The sequence below is a fragment of the Amblyomma mixtum genome, chromosome 2 (genome assembly GCF_055824585.1).
Source record: "Amblyomma mixtum isolate Tamu chromosome 2, ASM5582458v1, whole genome shotgun sequence".
Classification (NCBI taxonomy): domain Eukaryota; kingdom Metazoa; phylum Arthropoda; class Arachnida; order Ixodida; family Ixodidae; genus Amblyomma; species Amblyomma mixtum.
Genome location: NC_143013.1, coordinates 36,675,075 through 36,697,795, shown reverse-complemented (window position 1 = coordinate 36,697,795; position 22,721 = coordinate 36,675,075). Strand labels below are relative to the sequence as shown.

At 44.3% G+C, this 22,721-nt stretch overlaps 2 protein-coding genes across 7 annotated transcripts in view; both read right to left on the bottom strand.

The window, feature by feature from the left end:
* Positions 1-4,747, bottom strand: part of LOC149358994 (MFS-type transporter SLC18B1-like) — a 32,286-nt gene extending 27,539 nt beyond the window's left edge. Inside the window, exon 1 of one of the 5 annotated variants that reach the window (XM_089571177.1) lies at positions 4,530-4,747. In XM_089571177.1, the coding sequence (XP_089427303.1) occupies positions 4,530-4,536 (7 nt within the window). In that variant the 5' untranslated portion in view covers positions 4,537-4,747. Of the gene's footprint in view, positions 1-1,005; positions 1,995-4,529 lie in introns of those variants that run through there. The other 4 variants (XM_089571173.1, XM_089571172.1, XM_089571174.1 and 1 more) reach the window with 4 other exon arrangements.
* Positions 4,748-7,367: 2,620 nt separating this feature from the next.
* On the bottom strand, positions 7,368-21,466 carry LOC149358993 (MFS-type transporter SLC18B1-like). Of its 2 annotated transcripts, XM_089568958.1 has the most exons (13): positions 20,091-21,466; positions 17,994-18,089; positions 17,668-17,741; positions 15,225-15,372; positions 15,072-15,140; positions 14,140-14,239; positions 13,589-13,758; positions 13,409-13,507; positions 12,528-12,616; positions 12,125-12,220; positions 10,643-10,717; positions 9,340-9,433; positions 7,368-7,886 (listed from the first exon to the last, which is right to left on the bottom strand). In XM_089568958.1, the coding sequence occupies exons 1-13, from the start codon at positions 20,379-20,381 to the stop codon at positions 7,854-7,856; spliced, it is 1,434 nt and encodes a 477-aa protein (XP_089425084.1). In that variant the 5' UTR covers positions 20,382-21,466; the 3' UTR covers positions 7,368-7,853. The 2 variants fall into 2 exon arrangements, with proteins under 2 accessions (XP_089425084.1, XP_089425085.1); XM_089568959.1 differs by lacking the exon at positions 12,125-12,220.
* Positions 21,467-22,721: the final 1,255 nt, after the last annotated feature.

The window sequence follows — 22,721 nt, the reverse complement described above, 5'->3', positions numbered from 1 at the left end:
TATAGTCTTCAATATGGCACTTCAAATAGAAAAAACCCTTTCTGACCAGGCGTGGTTTCTACTGATTCTCGGATTCCTCGCGAGATATTCTTATTGGTTGTTCATCCCGTGAAGTGTTATACTAACCTTGACACCCGATAAACGGCTCGCTATAATTCTGCGCGGCTCTATCAGCGTTCAAGAAAGTGCTCTTGCTAGCGTTCACTGCCATCAAGAGCAGACCGGGCGCCAAATGAGTGGGGTGAGTTAATCGCGCAAGAAAAAAAAAAGAACTGCTCTTTCTGACAGCCAAACTAGGGGGCGCGTTTATTATGCGAGCGCATTCATTACGCGAGAAAATACGACCCAAGACTGCAGGATCGGAAAGATTTTTTCTTTTTTTTTCTTTGCCCGCCTTTACAAAATTACACGAGAAGCAAAACAAGTTTCAGAGCTAAGCACGACAATTCTCCCACGAGGCAGTTTTAGCAAACTGCGTAGAACAAAATCACAACTCTAAGTCGAATATGTTACTGTCTAAAGGTTCGTTAGGGCAGCGGAACGGATCCCAAAAGGTAAGCGTAGCGGTTAGCGGCTGAGAATCAGGCGGGCGGATGAGATTAGGTAGTTTGTGAGGATAAGGCGGCCGCAGCTGGCGCGGGATCTAGGGTTATTATTTGAAGTGAAATGGAACCGCCATTTATCCTGCAGTGGACGCAGTTAAGCTGATGATGACGAGAAAAATACCCGAGGTTTCATCATGTGTGCTATTTGCAGAATACATCGTAAACCTCTCGACACGGAGGTTGGAGCATTCTTTGGAAAGTCATGGAACGCTGCCAGGCGGTTTTCGTGTGTTTCCGCAACCGTGATCGAAGAGCCCTAATCAAAATTCTAATCACAACTTATGAATTAAGAAAATGAATAGGAATTCAGAGTTTATAATGGTCCCTCTGGCCGTTGCCAGTAAGGGTGTTAATCCGGCGAACCGGAAATAAGTCTTTCTGGCCATCAGTGAAAGCTCACCGTGTGAATGACATCGATGTCTCCAAGAGCATAGCATGAGAAAAAGATCGCCTCTCACCTGTCTTGGTGGCACCATCAACGTCCGGTTTCATAATTTACCTCTGCAGTGGGGATTGCAGAATGAAGATCTCGTTTCCGTAAAGCTAGGTACCGTTGTGCTGTAACCATGCAGTCCACGGAAGGCGTTGTGGCTACAACACTATTAACCTGAATGCTTGCTCGTTTCCGTATATGCAAGTTCGGGAAGGAGTCCTTTCAATCGCACAAGATTTGTAGCAGTCGTAACGATGGCAGATTAATTTCTCTTCCGACGGTCACAGAAGCTTTCACTACAACTCACACGCGCTATGATCCTGGGGAGACTCCTTGGAAGTGAGAACGTCATCCCGCCTTCTCGCACAACATATTTTCACTCTTGGTTCGAGGCACTTCGAAGCGCTGCGCTGCTTAAAGGCGCCGGAACCGCCTAAGGCCTCTTTCCCTGGCATTGGTTTGCTGATAGACATCGCGCTTCGGATCTTTTACAACTCTCCTTTATCTTTTCCTCGGCGTCCGGCCATAAAATCATCGTCTTCTCTTAGCTGGGCAGATGAAACGACAACATAGCATAAGAGTGGTGTGTATGCAATTAGCGAGCTTCAGTTCCGTTATCTCTTCGAAAGTATGCAAGTAGATTGCCTTTTTTTTTCTTTTTCCGTGTCAAAAGAGCCGACGTAATTATAAAAGTTGCGGACAGTGTATGGGGTGCATAGCGACTTGTGACGCCGTCTGCTTCGTAATGGGTTGGTTTCGTGATAGCCCGTGATTTTAATTTGTCTCGAAAGAAACGGAAACAAACGACGGGGATAAGGAAAATGAGGGCTCGTTGGTGTAAATACGAAAGAACCGAACCATGCCAGAAACCATAAAATCCACAAGGAAACATTTTAATTACATGGAAATTAAAGTAATTCAAAGCGAGTAGTTTTCAATTGCGTGCATTTGTAATTTTGGAAATAAAGATTTCCTGATCCTTTCAATGAATTAAGAACTGTTCGCCTCTTCTGCATACAGCAGAAAACATTTTGCAGTTTTCTGAGCGTATCATTGTAAGTCTAGTGATCTAGTATCTTTGTAAATCTAGATCAGTGAGCAAAACTAATATAGTATGTGAGGCGGATAAAGTCCTAATAATGCATGTTCGCTACGAGGGGCGCCTTAGGAGCATTCTTGATTAACTTCGCCCAAATGAAAATTTTTAATTTCTTTGGCATCGCGCAGTACAATCGAAATGCGGCCTAAATTAAGATCAGTGAGCGCCCAAGCGAAGCAGGAAAGGGTACCAATGACTGCAAGGCTTCTGGCCATTCCCCGCGTCGAGGATGTGTCAGTGATAGCTGCATCGCTCTCCCCCATCTCTCTTTTCCATTCCTTCTCTCCCAAATCCCGAAGCCCCCAAGACATAAGGCGCAGGCACACAGGCAGCGTTAGATTCTAGGGGGCGCTTTCCCACTGGCCTGTGTAGCCCTCATAACCGAGGCCTTCGTGGGGCCGCATTTTGTGGAGACTTTTGCTCGTTTAGTCTTTCACCTTCTAATCATTGGTAGCTGCGAGTCGTGATGCAATAGCTTACAGCTAAACAAACAATTCTATTCGCCAGTTGAAATTTCGAAGGCAGGCCTGACTAACGAGAAGGAAGCAAACGATTGAACCCTAGTAAGAATCATTGCAAGATACGGCTCAACATTCGTAACAGTTCCAGCAAAGCAATCTTCACTGATGGGAAATTCCCAAAGCTGTAGGTTATGATTACAATGGAGATGGCGAGGTCGTTTCCCCCCTAAGAAAGTTCTCCCCTCACATATTTATTGTCGGAGAAAAAGAAACGAGGATAGTCTTCTGAGCGATAACAATACGTCTTTATCATAAGATGTGGCGCCCTCTGGGGAGTGGTCAAATTTCGTCTGCTGCTGGTTGAAAAGAAGTGCTCGTGGGAGACGCAGGCGCGGTCGGGTTCCACGAGCAGCCAGCTGCGCTGGTTACGTGTGTGTGCTTGATAGCTACCGCCATCTGTCGCATGCGCCCGTCACTAGCATGAACTGCGCATGCGCAGTAGGAGCTGGCGGTTTTCATTTTCAACCAATGGAACTGGAGGGAAAGAGGCCCGCATGCGCGAAGTGGCCTTGCAAAAAAGGCGGATTATAATGCGACTATAAGCAAACAGAGCTAACCGGGAGTTAGCTGCTGGAGGCGACGCAACCGTCCTTCACAGGTATGAATGTAGCCTGGACGTACGTGTCGGTGTTAGTCCAGTTCGCAGCATTTAGCGACTTGGTAAAATTATGTAAGCTAGGAGCTTGTTACTGTTAAGAACTATGGGAACTATAAATCTCATCCGTCAGATGCAGTAAAAGGTTTTCGAACTTTTGTTCGTGTAAAAGAGAACCTAGCTGGAAAACTAATTTTTCAATACAAGCAGTAGGAGCTAACACTGCTTCAAGTGCTTTTGCTTACTTATTTTGTACAGAAATGTAAAGTTATTGGCTGCAAAACTGTTATGTAGAAATGCGGCGAAACTAGATAATCATGCCAGAGGTGGTGAGATTTCAGATTACTGCTGCCATCGCCCACGCCCTGCCGTGCGCCGTTGGATGACGCTAAACAACGCTCCGCGGGCTCTACCTTTGGTTGCATTGGTTTCACTCTTAGCGAGAGCGTTCCTACATTGAAAATGTACCGCTTTCGTAGATGACGTCATCATACCCCCCCCCCCCCCCCCTCGAACGCTTTGAGAAGAAACCTGCACAACACTGCGGCTTTATTCGAAGATTCCGGCACCATTACAAACGCTAAGGCAGAAAGACTTAGCATGCTTTACCTGATAGTTTTTTAAGCTCGTCAAATAATAAAACACACTTCAGCTGCCCATTAATGCCGCGTGAATCATAACATTGTGCCTGAAGCAACTACGTCAGAAAGAGAGTGATACGACCCAGCAGTGTGGCGGAAAATAACAAGTGCTGGGACCTGCAGCATTGTCTCGCCACAGGAGCTCGATCGTTAGCAGCTGCTTCTCCTGTCTCTATTGGAGTTTCGCAATTTGCCTGCCCCGACTTGTTAGTCAGCCCGCTCAGTGACCAAGTTCAATGGCCATGTTTCGGTTTTCTTTTACTACTACAATAATCCGAGGCCAACTTACTTGCCGCTTACGCTACCTTTGCAATACATGCACCGTTCCCTGCTTTCACCCCCCCCCCCCCCCCCCCCCAACGTTGCGAGTTACTGGACGACGCTTTAATGTGCGCCTAACTGAAATTCAGATTTAAGAACTCTGACGTTCTTGTTATTGTCACAGTGACGCTCAACGCAGCTTGCATTGGGGGAGGATGCTATCTATTGAGGATACCATGGCTTCCTACCCCGCGTGCTTTTATCTCGAGAGTCTAGACGAATCTGCGTATGTCACTTATGCGTCCTCGCACATTTCGTTAGCGTAGCAACAGAGAAGACCCTGTTAATAGAAACTCTACGAATTGTGTACTTGCCTTCCATGCTTCCGGCAGACGCGTGGAAAACAGTGCGGCGTGCGAATGGCGCACCGTAACTATACGAACATCGGCGGCGCCGTCCGAGCTCGGCGCGACGGGCGCGCTTCCAACATCAAAACGCCGAGCGTATGCTCCAATGACGACACAAACATGTGCGCGAAAAGAATTCATAAAAGAAACATGAAGCTGCAGGAAAGCCGTCCGCTGCTGCGTGGCCCGTAAAGCGCCGGATACCCGGCGCGGATCCCGCTTGTCAAAGTCCATCGGCGGGTAACGCCATCAGAAACAAGTTCGCGCAGTCATCGTGTTGCGTGACGGTTGCAAGAAACTGGATACAAGGTGGAGGGGACACGGACCGTCTTGGGGGGCGTGCTTGTATACGCAACTTGAAACGCTGTCTGCGTGCGTGAGAACATGCGCCGCTCTGTGCAGGCCAGGGTTGTGTGCGCTCTGTGTACTGTGTGGTTGCGTATCGGTACTGTCACTAAAAATGTTGCAACGCAAATGTTGACGAGTGAGAAGAAAACGGGGGTAAAGAACAGCCCTTACTTTATTTCTTTCCACCACGACGATAGAATATTACGTGCTCCCGCCGCATTTCGCTGCAATGAGTGCTTGATAGACCCGTATTAGCTCGTTCTGAGCTGGGACTAAAACGATTTCATTTCATTCTGTTCAACTCATTATCCACCACCGCGGCGTCTAGCCAATTCGAGTGATAAAGACGGCATGGAGTCGCATCAATCACGGCCGCAGGAGAGGAAAGGAAGTAATTGTCACAGAAAGCTGCGCCCTGGTCCTGCTCAGCAATTGGCCGCGTAGTGGTGCTCAACACATTGCCTCCAGAGTTCGACTCTTGACCTCCAAATCAATCAATCAATCAATCAATCAATCAATCAATCAATCAATCAATCAATCAATCAATCAATCAATCAATCAATCAATCAATCAATCAATCAATCAATCAATCGTGTTTACCCGTGAAATTAAACAATTAAATGGTAGTCACTATTAATTATCTTTACTAATTGATCAATTGATTGATTGATTGCATGCGCGGCTGCGGCTGTCGCATTTCACTGTATAATAAAGTTTATTCTATCTCTTTGGACACCGAACACAAAAGGGTCCGCATATAAGGCACGGATTTGTGCTCTACAGGTAAGTTTCAAAGGAATTTGAGGACAAAGTGAAGTAGACCTGTATCGACAAATTACCGCGTTTAATGTCAGAGACGTTACTTTGACTGAAAATGGAGCTTTTATAACCTGCAGCAGGTCAATAAACTAAACACAGGCTTCACCGCCACCGATCGCTTTACAAACCACACAGCGGTTTGCGAACCACGTCAAGACAGTTTTGTGCGTGGCTCCCTGAGGCTAGACTTGCACTGCCAGTCACTTCCAAACGGGCATAACGGGATCCTTTTGGTTTTGACAACGGAAGTTTGAGTCCAATGTCCGGGGGAAAAAAAAAGTGTTTGTTTTCCGAATCTAATTTTATCAGCTGTAAATGCGTCCCATATTTCCTGCTATAGTATACATGCTACTATATACTATATGCGTTGCCAGAAAGAGACGTAGAATCGACTTTTGCCAGAACTAAAATTTGATGCAGTTATCTTCGCTGTCCTTTCAAGCGTCCGAATTGCTGTCGTCCCATCTATGGCTTACAGCGGGTTTTGACCTAAGGTGTTCTCCAATTTGCAAAAGTAGGCTTTTTGAATTCTAAGAGCGCTTTTTTCGACATAGCGTTGTCAGCTGTGGTTGCATCCGAATGCAGCTAAGATGTGCGAACTAGTAGGTTTAATATTGAATAGGTAACTTTCTAACTACTCCTGTTAGTCTCTATTGTTTGGAAGGAGCGCAGCCCTCCTTACCGTGGGCTGCGCTGTATCAGTTCCTAGAACTTCGAAACCATGGTTGCCCTCGGCACAGTGGCCCAATAAATTTTGGCTGTTTCGACGAGTTGCGTGCAGTTGAGTGGTTGCTTCGCTTGCAAGTTTTTCGAAAGCGCATCTATTTTGGCTCGGTGTTAAGCAAAATTTGCTGGACCACAGCGCTGAAGGTAACTATATTTTCGAAATTCTAAGAACTGAGATGGATATTACTTATGGTGGGCTACACGCCTCTCAATAAATAAGGAGACTAACAGTAACAGTTAAAAAACTATTCAGTATTAGTTAACCTGCCTACAAGTTAGCATGTCTTAGCTGTATTCTGATTCGCTACGCCACTGGCAGTCTTATTATTAAAAAGACACCCTTCTGAATCAAAAAGCATATTTTTTAAAACTGTGCAACCTCTCATGTGAAGCGCCCGTTATAGCGCTCTGCTGTCAGGCTTCGAGCGCAATGGGAATACGCCAACTGGTCTAGTCCGCGCCCACATATGAGCGCTAGTAGGTTCGTTGTCAACACTGGCCTCATTCGCGGAAACGCGTGGGTTGTGCACCGACGCAAAAAAGCCCGTTTCTAAGCAACAGAGCGCGCAGGCTCGGGTTGTAAACAGCATCTATGCTACCTTTATTTTTTGTGCACGCTGAAATTTTCTTTCTGTTCATTTATCTATCGGAACAGAAACATACAACCACTAAACAAGTTGATAGAAAACTGCTTTAGGCAATGTGGCCTCTGCACTGGTACCGAGCGTTAGGGAATCTGCATTTCACAAAAAAACACATAGTTTGATGTCATCGTTTCGTGCGCCTGATGAGATCCGTGGCAGTTGTGCCTTTAGCAGAGCAGTAGGCTTGACTGTTTTGATGTGTGCACCACAGGATACATAATAACAGGTGTGATTTTGTCATTCTATTTATTTCATAAAAATGCTATTCGACGGGAAAACGATGCGACCAGCGCACACAAGCACTCAGCTAAAAATGCCTGGCCGAACCTAAGTAAAGTGACAACACATGCTGAAGTCCATGGTAGAGAGAGGGTGTGGTAGATGGTCCTTGGCGATCACAAAATGAACAAGGGAGGGGAAAACCTCAGGTTGCTTGAGCCAAGGGGTAAGGTTGTGCTAGAGGTTATGCTGAAGGTTATGCTAAAGAAATGCCGCTCTTTTTTTTTTTACTTTTTTAGTCTACATGTGCTCTCCGTCTTGGTTCATATTTCTAGGCCAGGGAAAGAATAGCAACAATGAAATTGGGGGGAAGAACAGGGCAACTGCCTCCTGTTTTTTTCCGAAAGCCACAGATGTAGTTAGCTGACCGTCTGTGCATGATAAAATCGGTGAAATCGCAATTGAAGCAGTTTAATTTCATGTGTCCATGCTTTACAACAAACAGGAGTGCGCCCCTGCTTGTCGAGAGTACATTTCACTTCTTCTGAAGGAGTAACAGAGCTGGAATCTGAAATGAATGAATGCGAGGAAATATTAGATGATTCATGAATTAATTTATGGTTGGGCGTCATAAATACACACAGTCATTCGACGCAGGCGAATATTGTAATTAACAATTAAAGCACCAATACGCTATTCAGTTCAATCTAAGACCAAGTAACAGCCGTTCCGGTGGCTCAGTGGTTATGGCGCTCAGCTGCTGACCCAAAAGACGCGGGTTCGATTCCGGCCGCGGCGGTTGAATTTCGATGGAAGCGAAATTCTAGAGGCCCGTGTACTGTGCGATGTCAATGCACGTTAAAGAACCCCAGGTGGTCGAAATTTCCGGAGCCCTTCACTACGGCGTCCCTCATAGAATGAGTCGCTTTGGGACGTTAAACCACCGTAAACAAAACCAAACCTAAAACAAAGTTACACCGTGTCTGAGAAACTTTCGCTGGAGCTAAATTTCCTGGGCGCCCCTGAGTTGTGTAGCCGGCCTGGAAAGATCAGTCATAGTATGTTTTAGGCGTTACTTCGTGCTTGTTGGTTCATGCTTCATGGTGTTTAACAGCCCAAAGCGACTCATGCTATGAGGGACACCGTAGTGGAGGGCTTCGGATAATTTCGACCACCTGGAGGTCTTTAGCGTGCACTGACATCGCACAGAACACGGGCCTCTAGCATTTCGCCTCCATCGAAACGCGACGGCCGCGGCCGGGATCGAACCCTTGTCCTTAGGGTCGGGAGCTGAGCAACGTAGCAACTGAGTCACTACAGCGGCGTCATTCCTGTTCCCTTGCTTATTTATCGAATATCCTTTTATCATGCGGCACTGGTTATCATATGGCACTATATTAGCGGTGACTGTCAGTCGCCGGCCTCTCTAAAATGAAACAGCAATGGCTGAAATGGATGAAGGCTTTTTCCCTTTGGTTTACTGACACGGATTCTTGAAAGTCATGCGTCCTGTCGACGCTGAAGAAACATTTTACTTTGTGTCTTGACATAAATGTTATGGTTGACTGTAGCGATGACGCTGTACGTTAATCTGTACTCTTATGGGTTTGTGTGTAAGGTACTTCAAAGTAATAATGACAATATTCTGGCTATTTCTAATAGCGACAAGAAATGAAAGAGGTCAGTACGAAGGAACCTTTCAAGCAGTGGCACGGTACAAGCTGTCTTTAAGTTTCTATTTTATCTTAGCAGAAAATTCTGCTTTCAATCGAAAGAATTCACGAGTAGGGTATGTTTTCTACAAAGTGTATAAAACCTTCATTGGGAAGAACATCGTATTCGCTATTTAAATTTTTGACAGTGATATTTCGGAGGGTGGCAGTTCACAAAAGTTTTAATATCAAGATAAGCTAGAGATCACAAAACGAAAACACTTGACAGGTGTGCATGAATAATAAGTTCGAAATTGTCGTACTGATTAACAATATTTCTTGGTCGAAATGTTTTCAACTTTCACTTACCCAAACAACCAGAACTCCAAGCAGTATCATAGACCCGTTCCTGAATCCCAGTATTTCAACCAAATAGCCGCTGACAGGCGGACTTACGGTTGCCCTGGTGAAAATACAAAGGCAGTTTCTTTATGTCAGAGTACTAGTAGTATTTTGTGCCAAGTTGTATTCTTTTCGATCACTCGGATCCACACATTGCTCATAAAGCGACATTTTTTATGAAGTCTTTAGCGCAACCACCACACCTACCACAGAGTTCTCTCTGAAGTGTATTAAAGAGGCATTTAAAACAAATTAAGTTGGTCGTCTTTCATGGATTGCCGCGTTCTATTTATACAAAGACTATTTTAACTTAGAACAGGCCTTTTATAAGCTGTAAAAAGGTAAAAAGAATAAAAGCCGCGGTTCTTCGCCAGTGGACTTTTCCTCAAACACACTGGTGAGACATTGATATCCTTTTGTTTTGGCTGCGGATCTATAAGACTGGACAACTACGGCATTAACATTCAAATGGTTTTCACGGATCACGGAGTCTTTCACGTTAATGACATTGCGAGTTTAAGTCTAGTGGAGGGTAAACGTTTTCCATTTCTGAATACAATTTCCATTGAAAAATTTTCCCCCCACTGGATCTAAACACGTAACGTCTACGCTAAAAAATTGAAAAATAAAAATGTTTTGAATTGAATGCCGGTGTGGCCTCCAGGATCTGTAAGCTGAAAACTGTGTCCACACGCCTTAGGTTAGTTGCGAAATCGGCCGATGATGGCGACACCTGTATTTATTTTTCGGCCTCTTCTTTCTCATTAAAGCACCGTTTTTAATTCTAAAGCAGCGTCTTTATCAGTAGAGTGCGGTATTCTAAAGATATAGGCCAACATCAGTATGTTCTTACTGACTCTTTAAAAGACAATAGGTTATCTTCTTTTTCCAAAAGGGGTTTTGCAGCCGTGCCAGTTTGATTACTTAAGGACTTGAGAGCTCTTTAGTATGCGCCGTTTGGGCCTCGCGTAAGGCTGACACCGCCGCACTATGTTAAATTTCTGTTCGAACCAAACTTTTCATGCAGGTTGTTTTCAATTCACTTGCAAAGGATGACCGGCGACAGGGCGCGAGGGGAGAAAAATAATCGTGCTCTCAAAGAAAAAAAAAAAAAATAAAGCTTGGAGGAAGGATAATTTTTTTTTGTGTGTATTTCAAAGTGTTGAAATTGTGCTAAGCTAATTTTGCAGGAGCCACCAGTTTCAGAAAGAGTAATGTGAGAAGAGCGAGGTGATGTATAATCTACTTTTGCCTAACAAGGTCAGCTTACCCGAGAACGAATGATGAAAATATTGCTCCAGAGACAAAACTGCTGGTGTCCATGTCTTCTGGGTAACCTTTCGCACTGGAAGAAGCAACAATCATGCAACAATTATTTATTAATTTACTTACTTATTTTAGAATACTTCACTCCCAACTGGGATTTTTGAAGGGTGCAGTAGAATGCGACACATATATTTGACAGGCAAGAAGAAACAAGGTATAACACATCTTGCTCGTTCAGTTTTTCCTTCATTACGACTTTTACATTACGAATTCTCCAACTAGAAACAGTCGTATCTGCAACATCAATACCTGGCAATGTAGCTGTTTATGAGCTTGAAAACTGCATGCAAATAATTTCGTGATTTAAGAGGAATTGTTGACGGGAAGCACTAGCACAACGTGCCGAAAGTGGTCTCTCACACTCCGTACTAATGAGATAATTTTGGGCAACATCGTGATGAGGAGTGTGATTGTTGAGTTGTATGCATTTGCATACAACTCAATGGACAGCTTGCGTCGACGCATATTGCCGCGAATCTTTGTAGTGTTGGTTTGTTCATTCTTCAAAGATGCCGGCTTCCCTCTTTATCGCTTTGTTTGTGATGCAAGACGCGACCAGTTCTATCTCGATTGATCACATCCAGGCGGAGCCGAGTCTACGTTGTTCCAGGACGTTCTAGTAACTTTGCACGCTTTATCTCGAACGTTCGCTATCAGGTTTAAATTGAGCACTGCCGACAGCGGCGGTTATTCGGTTCGACGACCGCCGAGCACGCTTGTTGCTACGCCGCAGCCGACTCATTCAGTTCTTTGCGGCCGCAAGTCAGCCCAAGTAAAAAGTTTTGTTCAGAAGCTTTTTTCGCTCTCTTCCGGTTCTCAGGACTGCAGTCGTCAATGACGACGTTGGCAGTGGCGCGGTACGGAGCGGTAGCGCTAGGCCAGCGGCCATTAAATCATCGTTTTGCCGTCAGTCATCTCGTCTCATTCTTCGGCTGGCCGCCACGTAACATTTGGTGTGAGGTGCTGGGGTATAATCGCAAACCTGTTCCCGGATCGTCGGCGTCCTGCGCCTACCGTGGTCATCGGCCGTGTGTATCTGGTCCGCAGCGCCCGGCTGTGCCGGAGCCCGCCAAGCCAGAACTGACCTCGCCACTCACCCCAGACCCGTCCCCCGCCTCGGCCAGAAGACCTGACGAAATGACAACGCTGCCGCGACCAGAACCTATGACTGACCGACCCGAGACGCTGCCTACATGTAAGGACACAGCCCCCTGCCCTTGCCATTCAGTGCGTCCAAGGGCCTCGACCGTCGGCTCCTGTTGACCTGGGACCTGGAAGCTTCGCGGGCCACTGGCTAGCCGCCAGGTAACAATATTTTCGTTTAAGGCATAAGAAATTGACGCTTGCTTATAAGGTCTAACATGGGTTGCGCCATTGACGTTGTTTGCAGCAAGGGTACTGAAGTGCCGCAGTAGTGTCCACTTACATCGCTCGCTTGATTGCACTTGAGTACGAGAGCACATGCATGGCAGCAACTCCTGCACCAAGAAGGACTTGGGAGGCATAAATAAGGCCCATGCTTCTGTAAGGCAAACGAATGAATTGCATGACAAAAGGTTACTCACTGCACTGGTTATCACAATCGAAAAGAATATACTAGACAAAGCTGACAACTAAATAAGTTCTCAGTGAAACTGGATCTCAGGTGGCTGGGCTATTTGGCCTTCTTCTCGAAGCCGTGCGAAGTTAAATCTGTTTGTTTAATTTTCGTTTTGTTGGCAGAAAATGAAACTTCGTTAATTTAAAAGTGTGGTTGATCTTTGGTAAGACTGCGACGCATGTATATAAAGTGCCCATTTCGATCTTAGATTACGAATCAGGCTACTTACGGTTGGAACGGCAAAAATGGCGCAGGTCCCATGATGAGGTAGCCCGCAACGTTGAGTAGATGTGCCAGTGGAAGAAAACGGATCTCGGCCTAAACAATGTGAGAAAAAACAAGCACGAGCCTACTATTGAGCACGGAAACTATATAAACGCCCGATGCGAATGAGCGAATACCGAGCATTAAAACTCTTTCCCTTGCGAAAATAATAGACAATTCCTTCCTCTCTTTTTATTCGTGTAAGGATTGTTACGAAGTATATCTGAATGGTGCCCTCAAACGATTAATAATAATAATAATAATAATAATAATAATAATAATAATAATAATAATAATAATAATAATAATAATGATAATAATAATAATAATAATAATAATAATAGTAATAACATTTAATTTAAATCAGAACGATGGAGGATGCTGTGGGTAAAAGCCGCTGCAGAAACAGCAGCTTGACAAAGGCCCACAGCTCTCTCTACAAGGCGGCAGCAGCAGGAATGCAAAACACGCACAAGCATACAAGCAGGTATGTACACATGGTAATATATACAGAAAAAGATAAAAGCAGAACCAACTGAAGGGATATACAGAAAGAAAGAAACAAACAAAGAAGAATGGAAGGAAGGAAGGAAGGAAGGAAGGAAGGAAGGAAGGAAGGAAGGAAGGAAGGAAGCGTACAAATGCATATGCAGTGCAGAAAAATTATAAGCACATGCACCAGGGGCACGAAGGATGACTGTGAATTTTTTATTACAGCACTTGTCTGGGAGCTGAGTCTTAATGCTGGACACGAGAGAACAGGAAACTGACACTGTGTAATCCTTGCGGAAATGCCGACTTTTTAAGCGCAACAATTAACAACACGCATTTTCTTGACTTCCTTACCTTATAGTGGCTGATTATACCGCACATGAGCGATGCTATGCAGAACGCGAGTGAGTACACGCTGAAGACAGAGCCAGCGCCAGAGTTGCTCTGGTGGAACTGCGAGCAAAATGGGAGATTTAAAATCTGAAAATAAGTGTTGGCAAGCAAAAACCCCAACTTAACACATACTCTACGCACCTGATCTAGGTAGGGCTCTAATGTTGGTTCGAGGAAACCGAATATTAAACCATCGAGGAATAAGTCAAACAAAAATGCGAGGAACCTAAGGTCGCGAAGCAGCCATATGTGCCTTATGTTGTTTTCCGTTCCAAAGCTCTCACGAACAGCGGGTGAACTGGTGCTTGCGGCTGAAAAAACAAAGGCAAGGAAAAAAATTAGCATCTAAGAATACTGCATTGTTGAGAATTCGTGGTGGCTCCGTAGTTCAGCAATGACGTTCAAGGATATGTAATACACTGACCAGCGTTTGTCACCGGCGCCGTTGACAATCTTATGCTATTTGCTCAATAGTAAAAGGGCTTTAGTCATTGTTTGCTAACGATTAGTGCAACGTAAGAAGAAAACAGTAACCTGAACTATTATAATACGGGTGCTTATGTTTAAATGAGTCGAAAATGTGCTACTCCATAAGAGGTGCGTTCAGAAATATGTGCGCTTTCTGTACTTTTTATTCCTCGTTATCAACGATCAGGATCCTTGCTAACAAATGAATACATTTTTTTCCTTACGCTTTCGACTTCTCCGAAAAATCCTGGAGGTAGCGATAAAAGGGAAGGAAAGGAGGAACAACGAAGAGACCACGAAAAATGCCGCAGCATATCCCCACAGCTGTAAAAGGACAAAGAAGAAAAACGTATGTTTGAACTAGCAGTGTCACTTTATTCTCTCAGAAAGTGCAAGAATAAAAAGTGCAGAGTTTTCCCCCTCTCCTTTGGATTACACCTTGTGTCAACTGGCATGAAACCGATAGTTAACAGAGAAATAAACGGAAGAAAGGAACGCACCAAATGTGATGCTCATCTACGGTGCCGGCAGGATTTTGCGAAATATCCAGAGGAGTTCACTCAGGCATAAATTTCTTACGTAGGAGTCAGGATGGGGCGCTAACTTGTTTGGGAGGGGTTCAGATATCCTCGCAGGTGGAAATTTTAATTCCTGGCTCCTTTTTTCGAAACTCCAAAACCTACTGCGCCTCCCTAACAGCTTTCTCCCAACAGTTGCTCATATATTTCCGCCTCTAATCGGAATGCCAAGTTGAAAAAAATTCACAGGGACGCTTAATTACCTTATAGGTTGCAATACGATAGCAATGGAAGCTGGTGATGCCGTTGCGGGAAGTAACGTCACTTCCGATCTGATGATGTGATTTCCGTCCAGCTACAGCCAATGGGAATTGTCCGCTCTGGTGACGTCACTCCTTCCCAGCCAATGGGAATTATTCGGTCTGGTGACGTCACTTCCTTTCAGCCAATAAGCAGGTTTTATGACCGACGACAGATCTTTTTCCCGGTGAGGATTTTAAGGCGGTAGCATTAAAATTCTAATCTGTAGCATTCAAATGAGGTAGCATAAAAATCATCATCAACTGAATTTGAATGCTCAGCTGTGCACGACGAGAACTCTTCAAATGTGCCAGTGTCAACAATACACAGTAACTCACGTCCGCAATTGCACCGCCAATGATGGCGCCCGTAGATCCTCCTGCTCCCCAAAGAAACTGCATCCCAGCCTAAAATGTCGGAATAGAAGAATGCGTGTCAAATGATGCGCGCTGTCAAGAAAGCCAGGCACAGCTGATAAGGCGTCGACTCACCACAGCGAAGCCCAAGTTATCCGCGAAAACAACAGCGGCTGTCGAGTAACTTGCGACACAGTAGAGCGACTCGCTCAGTCCTCCGAGTGCGCCTCCAAACAATGCCACTCCTAGCACCAAATAATCGCCTGGAATCCAGTAAAGAGCGCTACCAAAGGCAAAAAAACAAAACAAAACAAATCACAGTACAGAAACGTTAAGCTTCAAAGTCTTCACAGCTATAAAAACCTTTGAAATAAGATTCGAATGCGACGACATAATTTCAGGTTTCATTTGTAGTTAAATGTCTCAGTGGAATATTTTACGCAGCACCAGTTGCAGGCAATATTGAAGTGAAACCTTGTCGAGAAAGCGATTGTTGACACTGAACCTCCTTCTCGGTTATAAACACTGCCTCCTAAACCTTGTTCTTACCTGCAAGATCTCAGCTATACAGACCAACTTTGTGCTTGAGAGTGGTGCTTTCTATAATGGAAACGTTTTTACCGCTAAAGTCGTCGCAAGTCGCAAAGAGCATCCCGATTCTAGGTATGTGCTAACACTGATTCAGTCACAGCGTTCTGTAAACCATGACAATATGTTTACTTAATGATTTTAATTGCTGAATTGTAAAGTCAGCGCCTTCTCGATTTCTCGATGGACGTCCAGAAGTCGTGGGCATGGAATTGGCTGCAGAATTGCGCGAAAAGCATTGCGTGCACATTGCACGAAGGCGAAGATCGAATAACAGTGTGTTCTAGACACCACAAGTGCTGAAGTTTATTTATTTATTTATTTCAAAATACTGCAGGCCAATAGATTGGCCCATGCAGGAGGGGCTATACAAGGCATTGAAAATGACAAATACTAAGAAAATACATGGGCTTACAAACAATAAGCAGAATAACAAAATACAACGCTCATTCACTCGAGAAAATGCTTCTCAAGAGCTTTACTAAAATTTGAGGACTGGAAAATAGCCTCGGGAAGAGAGTTCCAGTCGGAAACAGTCTGTGGAAAAAAACTGTGCTTGAATGAGTCAGTCTTTGAAAAAATGGGTTCCAGCAAATGAATTCTTGAATGGTGTATTCGGCGCGACAATTGTTTGAGAATTACAGGGCGGGGTATGTTTAGTTTATGTGTTAAAAGGTTATGCATAAACAACAGACGGGAAATTTTTCTGCGTACTTCAAGTAATGGAATATGGTTGGTTTTCATTAGTGTTGTAGGTGAGTCTAACCTCCTGTATTTGTTATGAATAAACCTAACCGCTTTCCTTTGCACCATCTCTATCTTGTATATGTCTTTCTTTATGAATGGATCCCATAATACCGAAGCGCACTCTAATTTGGACCTAATGAATGTTGAGTATGCAAGGAGTTTAACTTTACTTGGGGCATCTTTAAGCTTCCGCCTTAAGTAGCAAAGCTTAGAAAAAGACGAGTTGCAAATGTCTGCAATGTGTGAAGTCCATGTTAAGTCATGAGTTAACGTTACCCCTAAATATTTATATTGTGTAACCTCGTGGATTACATGATTTTGCAGGGTGTAAGAGAAAGAACTAAAATGATTTTTTGCGCGAAATGCGTAAGAGAACAGTTTTATCAAGGTTTAGTTGCATATCCCATTTTACGCACCACTGATGAACAGCTAGAAGCGCATTTTGCAAGATGTAGTGATCGTTCTGGTTATTTATGGTCTTAAAAAGTATGCAATCATCTGCAAAAAGCTTTAAAGAGACATTTCCGGGGATGGAAGCAGACAGATCGTTTATATAGATTAGGAAAAGCAGTGGCCCTAAGACGCTGCCTTGAGGTACACCTGAAGTAATTGGAAGATCGTTAGATCTGCAGCCACTAACGTCTACGTATTGTTCCCAATGTTTAAGATAAGCATGAATCCAGTTGACAAGATAAGTAGGGACGCCAATACCATCTAATTTAGAAATGAGTTTGCCATGAGAAACAGTGTCAAAAGCTTTGCGGAAGTCTAAAAAAAGAACATCAACCTGCCCGGATTTATCAAGAACAACTTGGAATTCATTAACTGTTGAAACCAACTGCGTCACGGTGGACATACCATTTCTAAAGCCGTGTTGCAAAGGGGATAAAATGTTATTTTCAGCTAGAAACGAATTAAGGTACCCAGAGACTATGTGTTCTATTAACTTACAACAAGAATGCACTTATCATGCACTTCTGCACTTATCAGCCTCGGAAGTTTATCTCCATCTATGCAAGCCTTTTCTTTTATTTTTGATGGGTAACCAATGTATGTTTTGTCACTTTACGTCACGGGTAACATTACCTACTCAAAAGCTTCGAAATTCTATAATGAAGCTTACAAACACAGAGGAAATACGTGAAAATCCTGAGCTAGGATTTTCAACGCGAAAAAAAAAGCGCGGGTAAATTTCACATTGCATTCAAAAGGGCTCAGGAACTTTATTCAAATGGAAACTTACCCGTACAAGGCATTCCCCAGAAAGTATCCCACCTGGCCTATTAGAAATACCGTTTTTGGTGATGTCTGCTGAATCTAAAAACAAGATGAGAAACCCACGAATAATGCCTTATATTTCAGTGGTATGGCATGTTTATAGAATGCAGGAACCAAGACATTTTGAACACATTTATTTGGCGTGCTGCATTTTAAGGTACCGATCAGAAACGCTTTGTTTTCTTCGAGTGTAAATATTATGAAAGAGCGAAAACACAAGGAAGGCAGTTTTGGCCAAGCTTTTGTTGATGTGCTCGTGAAAATTTATTCGCGATATATATTTCAACTTACCAGTTTTTTCGCCCATGCTGATCCTATTATTGTGGTTATCTTTCCCAGGGAAAACACAAATCCATATTCCCAGGCCTCAAGACCTCTAGACACAGCCTAGAAAGATAGAAGAATGTATATTGAGAGGTTCCCACCTTTGTTATTTGCTGTTTAATTTATCATATCTGACAAAACCATCCTTCAATCCCATTGATTCCAACAAAAAGCGCAATGAGTCCATTACGCGAAGAAGCTGCAGCGCACAGAGCACAAAAAACAAAATAAATCGTAGGTTTCACATCCGAACATTATTTTTTTTTGTCTGGAGGCGCGAGTTGTGGGGGGCGGCAAAAGTTAACTGAATTTCGTGCATATTTGGAAGCTCACAAAATAAAGCTTTAAAGCAAGATTTTTTCTTTCCTCTGTTCGCAATGCGACAGCCAGGGTTCTGGATTTTAATTCTGTTGCAGTTCGTTACAGTGCACTATTCAGTGCGATGCAAGCCCTTATAGGAATATATCAAGATGGCGCTCCCCGTGACAATCAGGAGAATGAAGAAACTGGACTGTGCAAGATGCTGCCGCCTTCCGTGGAACGTTACCAGGAGCTTAGTTGCATGGCATACTGTGCCAATTACTCATTCTGCTTAGTTCACCGGAATAGCTCATGGGCGATAAAAACAAACAAACAAAACCAGACTACCAGTTTCAATAAGGTAGCACCTGCTTCCTGCAAGTACGATCTGTAAAAAAAAAAATGTGCGGGAGGAAACAATAAGCAGTGATAGCGCTGTTTCGAACCTTTAATTCTGATATGCCTGCAAAACAAGCCTTAGAGTATTTATCTTTTTTTCCCCTCTACTGTGCTGGCAGAGTTTTAGGAAGTGTGCTGAAAACTGGAGCAGCTTAGTGGAAATTAAAGCCTAACATTGACGGGAGCAACTCCTACCACATCTGGTGAAAAAAAGAGAGCTTTTAGCCCGCTTGCAAGTATATACGATGTCAGTAGCGCAAGGCACAGAAAACTCTCCTCACGCCCTTAAGCGACAAAATGCATTCATACTGCATTTCCACCAGCTTTTTCAGAGTGGTGTTCAGGCAAATTTCTCTGCTTTTTTTCTGATTCCTATCTTTCTGCATATAACATGGCGTTAGGCGATGTGCACTTGGTTCCTGTTTCTAATAGGTTACCTTAAGATATGTTGCAATTGTTTTCCGGAGTCGGCTACTTTTTCTCTCATTAAGTAATGAATGCTTCGCAACAATCAAATACGAGAAGGTAAGATCACAACACCGGAACTAACAATGCGGGCCCAATCCATTTATTCCGCTGAGATGTCTGTGCACACAATGTATCTTTTTTGCAAAAAGCAACCGTGACTGGTCTGCAGTGACCGCAGAAAATGCGGACCGGTGGTGCTGTTGCCATCAGGCCTAGTAGAGTGTGAGGAGAACCATCGTGACACGAACCTGTGCCATCGCTGTCCTCCACTGGATAATTATAAGTCTCCTGGCATCAGAAGCGCTATCTGCTGCCTGGTTACTTTTATCAAAGACTGTACATAACACATATCCCCACAAAACTCACTATCATGCCACATACAGATGAGCAGATGCTACCTAGTGCACATGTAGGTTCGAGAACAAACACACCACATTTATTTACGGCCCGAGACACGCAAGTACACACAAAAGCCAACTCGTGATTTTCATGACCTGCTTTCTTAGAGGTAATTTTTAATTTTGAAGCAACTGCTGAACATTAAAAGACACTGCTATGAACATACTGATAGACTAGCTTCCGATGCGTAGAGAAATTTTGCTTGCAATGTTTGTAGTGCGCTTCGACCGATTTATTAGACACGTGTAAGAAAGCAATGGCGTGCGTTTTAGAAAAGAAATAGCCGAAAACTACAAACATCGCGAGGACGGATCAAAGGATTTGTTGATTTTTAATGACGCAATCTCCTGGCCTGCGAAAGAATCGTGTTCAGAAACAGCTTCCCGTTGGAAAAAATGCGCTTTTCCATAATTTATAGCTTATGTTTTTCGCGCATTAGTGGGTTACCCTTAGATAGTATGAAAGCACGAGCACATGTCACAGTGCGTCCAAACTTACAAGGGCTGGAAAGAGCGGGGCCAGAAGCGCGTATGCCGCAGCCACCCAGAACTGTGTGTGGATGATGGGCAGTAGCGGCACTTTCCTTCTGCACGCACTGAGGAAACTCCTGTCCTTGTCGGCCGGCGAGCGGAGATCACTGAGTAGCACTTCTTCGAAGCTTCCCGAAAGTCTTGCCGTTTCCGCTGCCTCATCTTTGCCGACGTCCGTGAGTTCCACACCTTCTGGTCGAAGCACAATCGGTGCATATGACACGCGTTGCCCGCAGCTAAAACCCTGGGCCTCCGGCATTCCCGTCGAGCCAGACAGAAACGCCCAGCTATGCTATGGCTCCTATATCTCCGTCGATTTAATGGAGACCTGGACGGGCGTATGCCATTGATGCCTCGGTGCTTTTCGCGGGGATGAATAATGGCAGAGTTTGAAGAAATGGAATGCTCACAATTTGTAGGTGTTCGCTGGAGAGGGAGCTTTTCGCGTTCGCTTTGCAGATGCGGCGATACAGGTACGCACACAGAACGCACGCGCTGGGCCGCCGCAGCTGGGAATCGGATCACACTGCCGGAGCGGAAACAGGGCTCTTTCTCTTGTTCCTGTATGGAACGCGGCCCGGTTGATGTGACAAGCTGTGTGTCGACGTTGGGAGCCCGCCTGGAATAAAACAACGACCGCTGCTGTTTGAGCTCTGCTCAAGCTGTCTTGGGACTAACTGTGGAGCATAAAAACAGATTGCCAGTAGCGATTTCAGTCTATAACAGGGCGCCAGACACGGGAATTTAAAAGTAAAAAAAAAATGAAATCTTGGCGTGACGTTGCTATTGTTTTGCAGACTCTAGTGTCAAAACAGGGATCAGAGAAGGCATGATAGAGATGTACGCAAGCGACAGCTTGCACTTCTTGTGTTTACTGGAGTATGGGGTGGTACATGCGTGTTCTGCCAGCTTGAACAACCTTTTTGCCTGCCTGGTAAAATTCCACAAAATTCCTCGATTATCACACTGTTAATGAGGGCACTTCGTGCAAAATACACTTAAATGTGTCTGCCTATCGATTATTTTGGGTCACTCATTACGTCTGTATAGTATGATGGTCTTTAGAGATAAAATCTTCTGCGGGACCTTTACTAACGTGACAACTTTCAAGGCCTCGTTCTCCAGAAAACCCGGTGTCTGCGTTCTGAGCGAAGAATGACGGGCATGGCTCTGGCAGGTGGTCCCCCGAGAGCAACCTGCGAGGCACGTGGGCTACTTAAGTCACGTGACCTTGCCGCCTCTTTACAACCTGCCCGCCGGATAGTGAGCAAACTCTGTGTCTCTGTCAGCGAATTGATAAGCAAAAAGTACCCCAGGCCGCTTTACCTACAAGGCGGAGCTTAAGTTTTCCCGGAATTTTATCCCCCGTCCGCGTGCCACTGGCTGATGCTCCAGCATATCTATTTAGGAGTCGCAGGTTATATTCTTAGTGGTTTGTTCTAAATGTTTTAATATGAAGTAAAACAGGACACATAATTAAAATGGCCACCTTCCATTCGCCGTTGCCGCCTGCATTGTTCTGCGAGGGGACACTTGAAGCATGTGAGAGGATCGAACTGTTAGGCATAGGGAACATTAAATGACCGAGTACGTCTATAGCACCCAACAGATTTGTCGTTTGTCGAGTTGACTGGATTTGTCTATCTTTTGATTCATGGAAACTGGCATTAATGGAACCTCTCCGGAAATATTTCTGTAAATCATAGAGTATAAATTCTTCCTGACTTCATCAAGTTTCTTCGTCGTCGCTGGTTTGTGCCTCTTAAAGTTTTATGTAAAATTCATCACTGTACTTGGGCTGACACTGTTAGGCTGTGCTGTATGTGTTCCGGGAAAGGTACGAAAAATTTTGCGAGATTGTAAAGTGCTACTGAATTTGTTTATTTTTCATTGGGATGGCCTGTCCTGACAATGGGTTGTATGAAGCCTTTAGCCTGCTCTCCTTCGAATTGCAGTAAGTTTACTGTCAGGGCTAAATCAATGAGTAAATAAACAAAGAAAGAGAGAAAGAAAGAAAGGAAGAAAGCTATTTTATGTCTGGAGTGACAGTTGCTGCCATGTTTCTCCTCTGGTAAACAGACGAGGCTCGTTTGCTATATTTTATTGCGCCGTTCAGGTGAATATACCCTCTGGTAAACTCTATACTAACACAGGTGAAACGTTTAGATGAGTTGCTGTATAAGCTTCGATGTTCGGTAATTTGTTGTTCATGATTGCCCTTTGTTGTTAATTTTTTCTGTAAAGGTGTTCACAAAGAAAAGTTGTTCATATGTTGAAAAGAAAACTTATAATGGTGTGTGACGTCAAGCGGCCGGCATCCGCAAGCAAAAGCGATCTTGAAACCGTTCCATTCCTTCATTCTTTCTCAGGGCGCGCCGGAGTCGGCCCCATGTGAGGGCCGAGACTCGGCCCTGGAGTCAAGGGCTGCCACGAGAGGCCATTTTTTTCTCCTTTAATTTATTTTTTACAAATAGGCTTCACAATTGTCATGTGACGCTCTCTCCCGAGCTTTTATTTTTCGATGATTTCGGAGGCTAAAACGCATGGCACCACGCTGGCATTGAATCGCTTGTTTGTACACTTGCAGAGGTAACAGAAA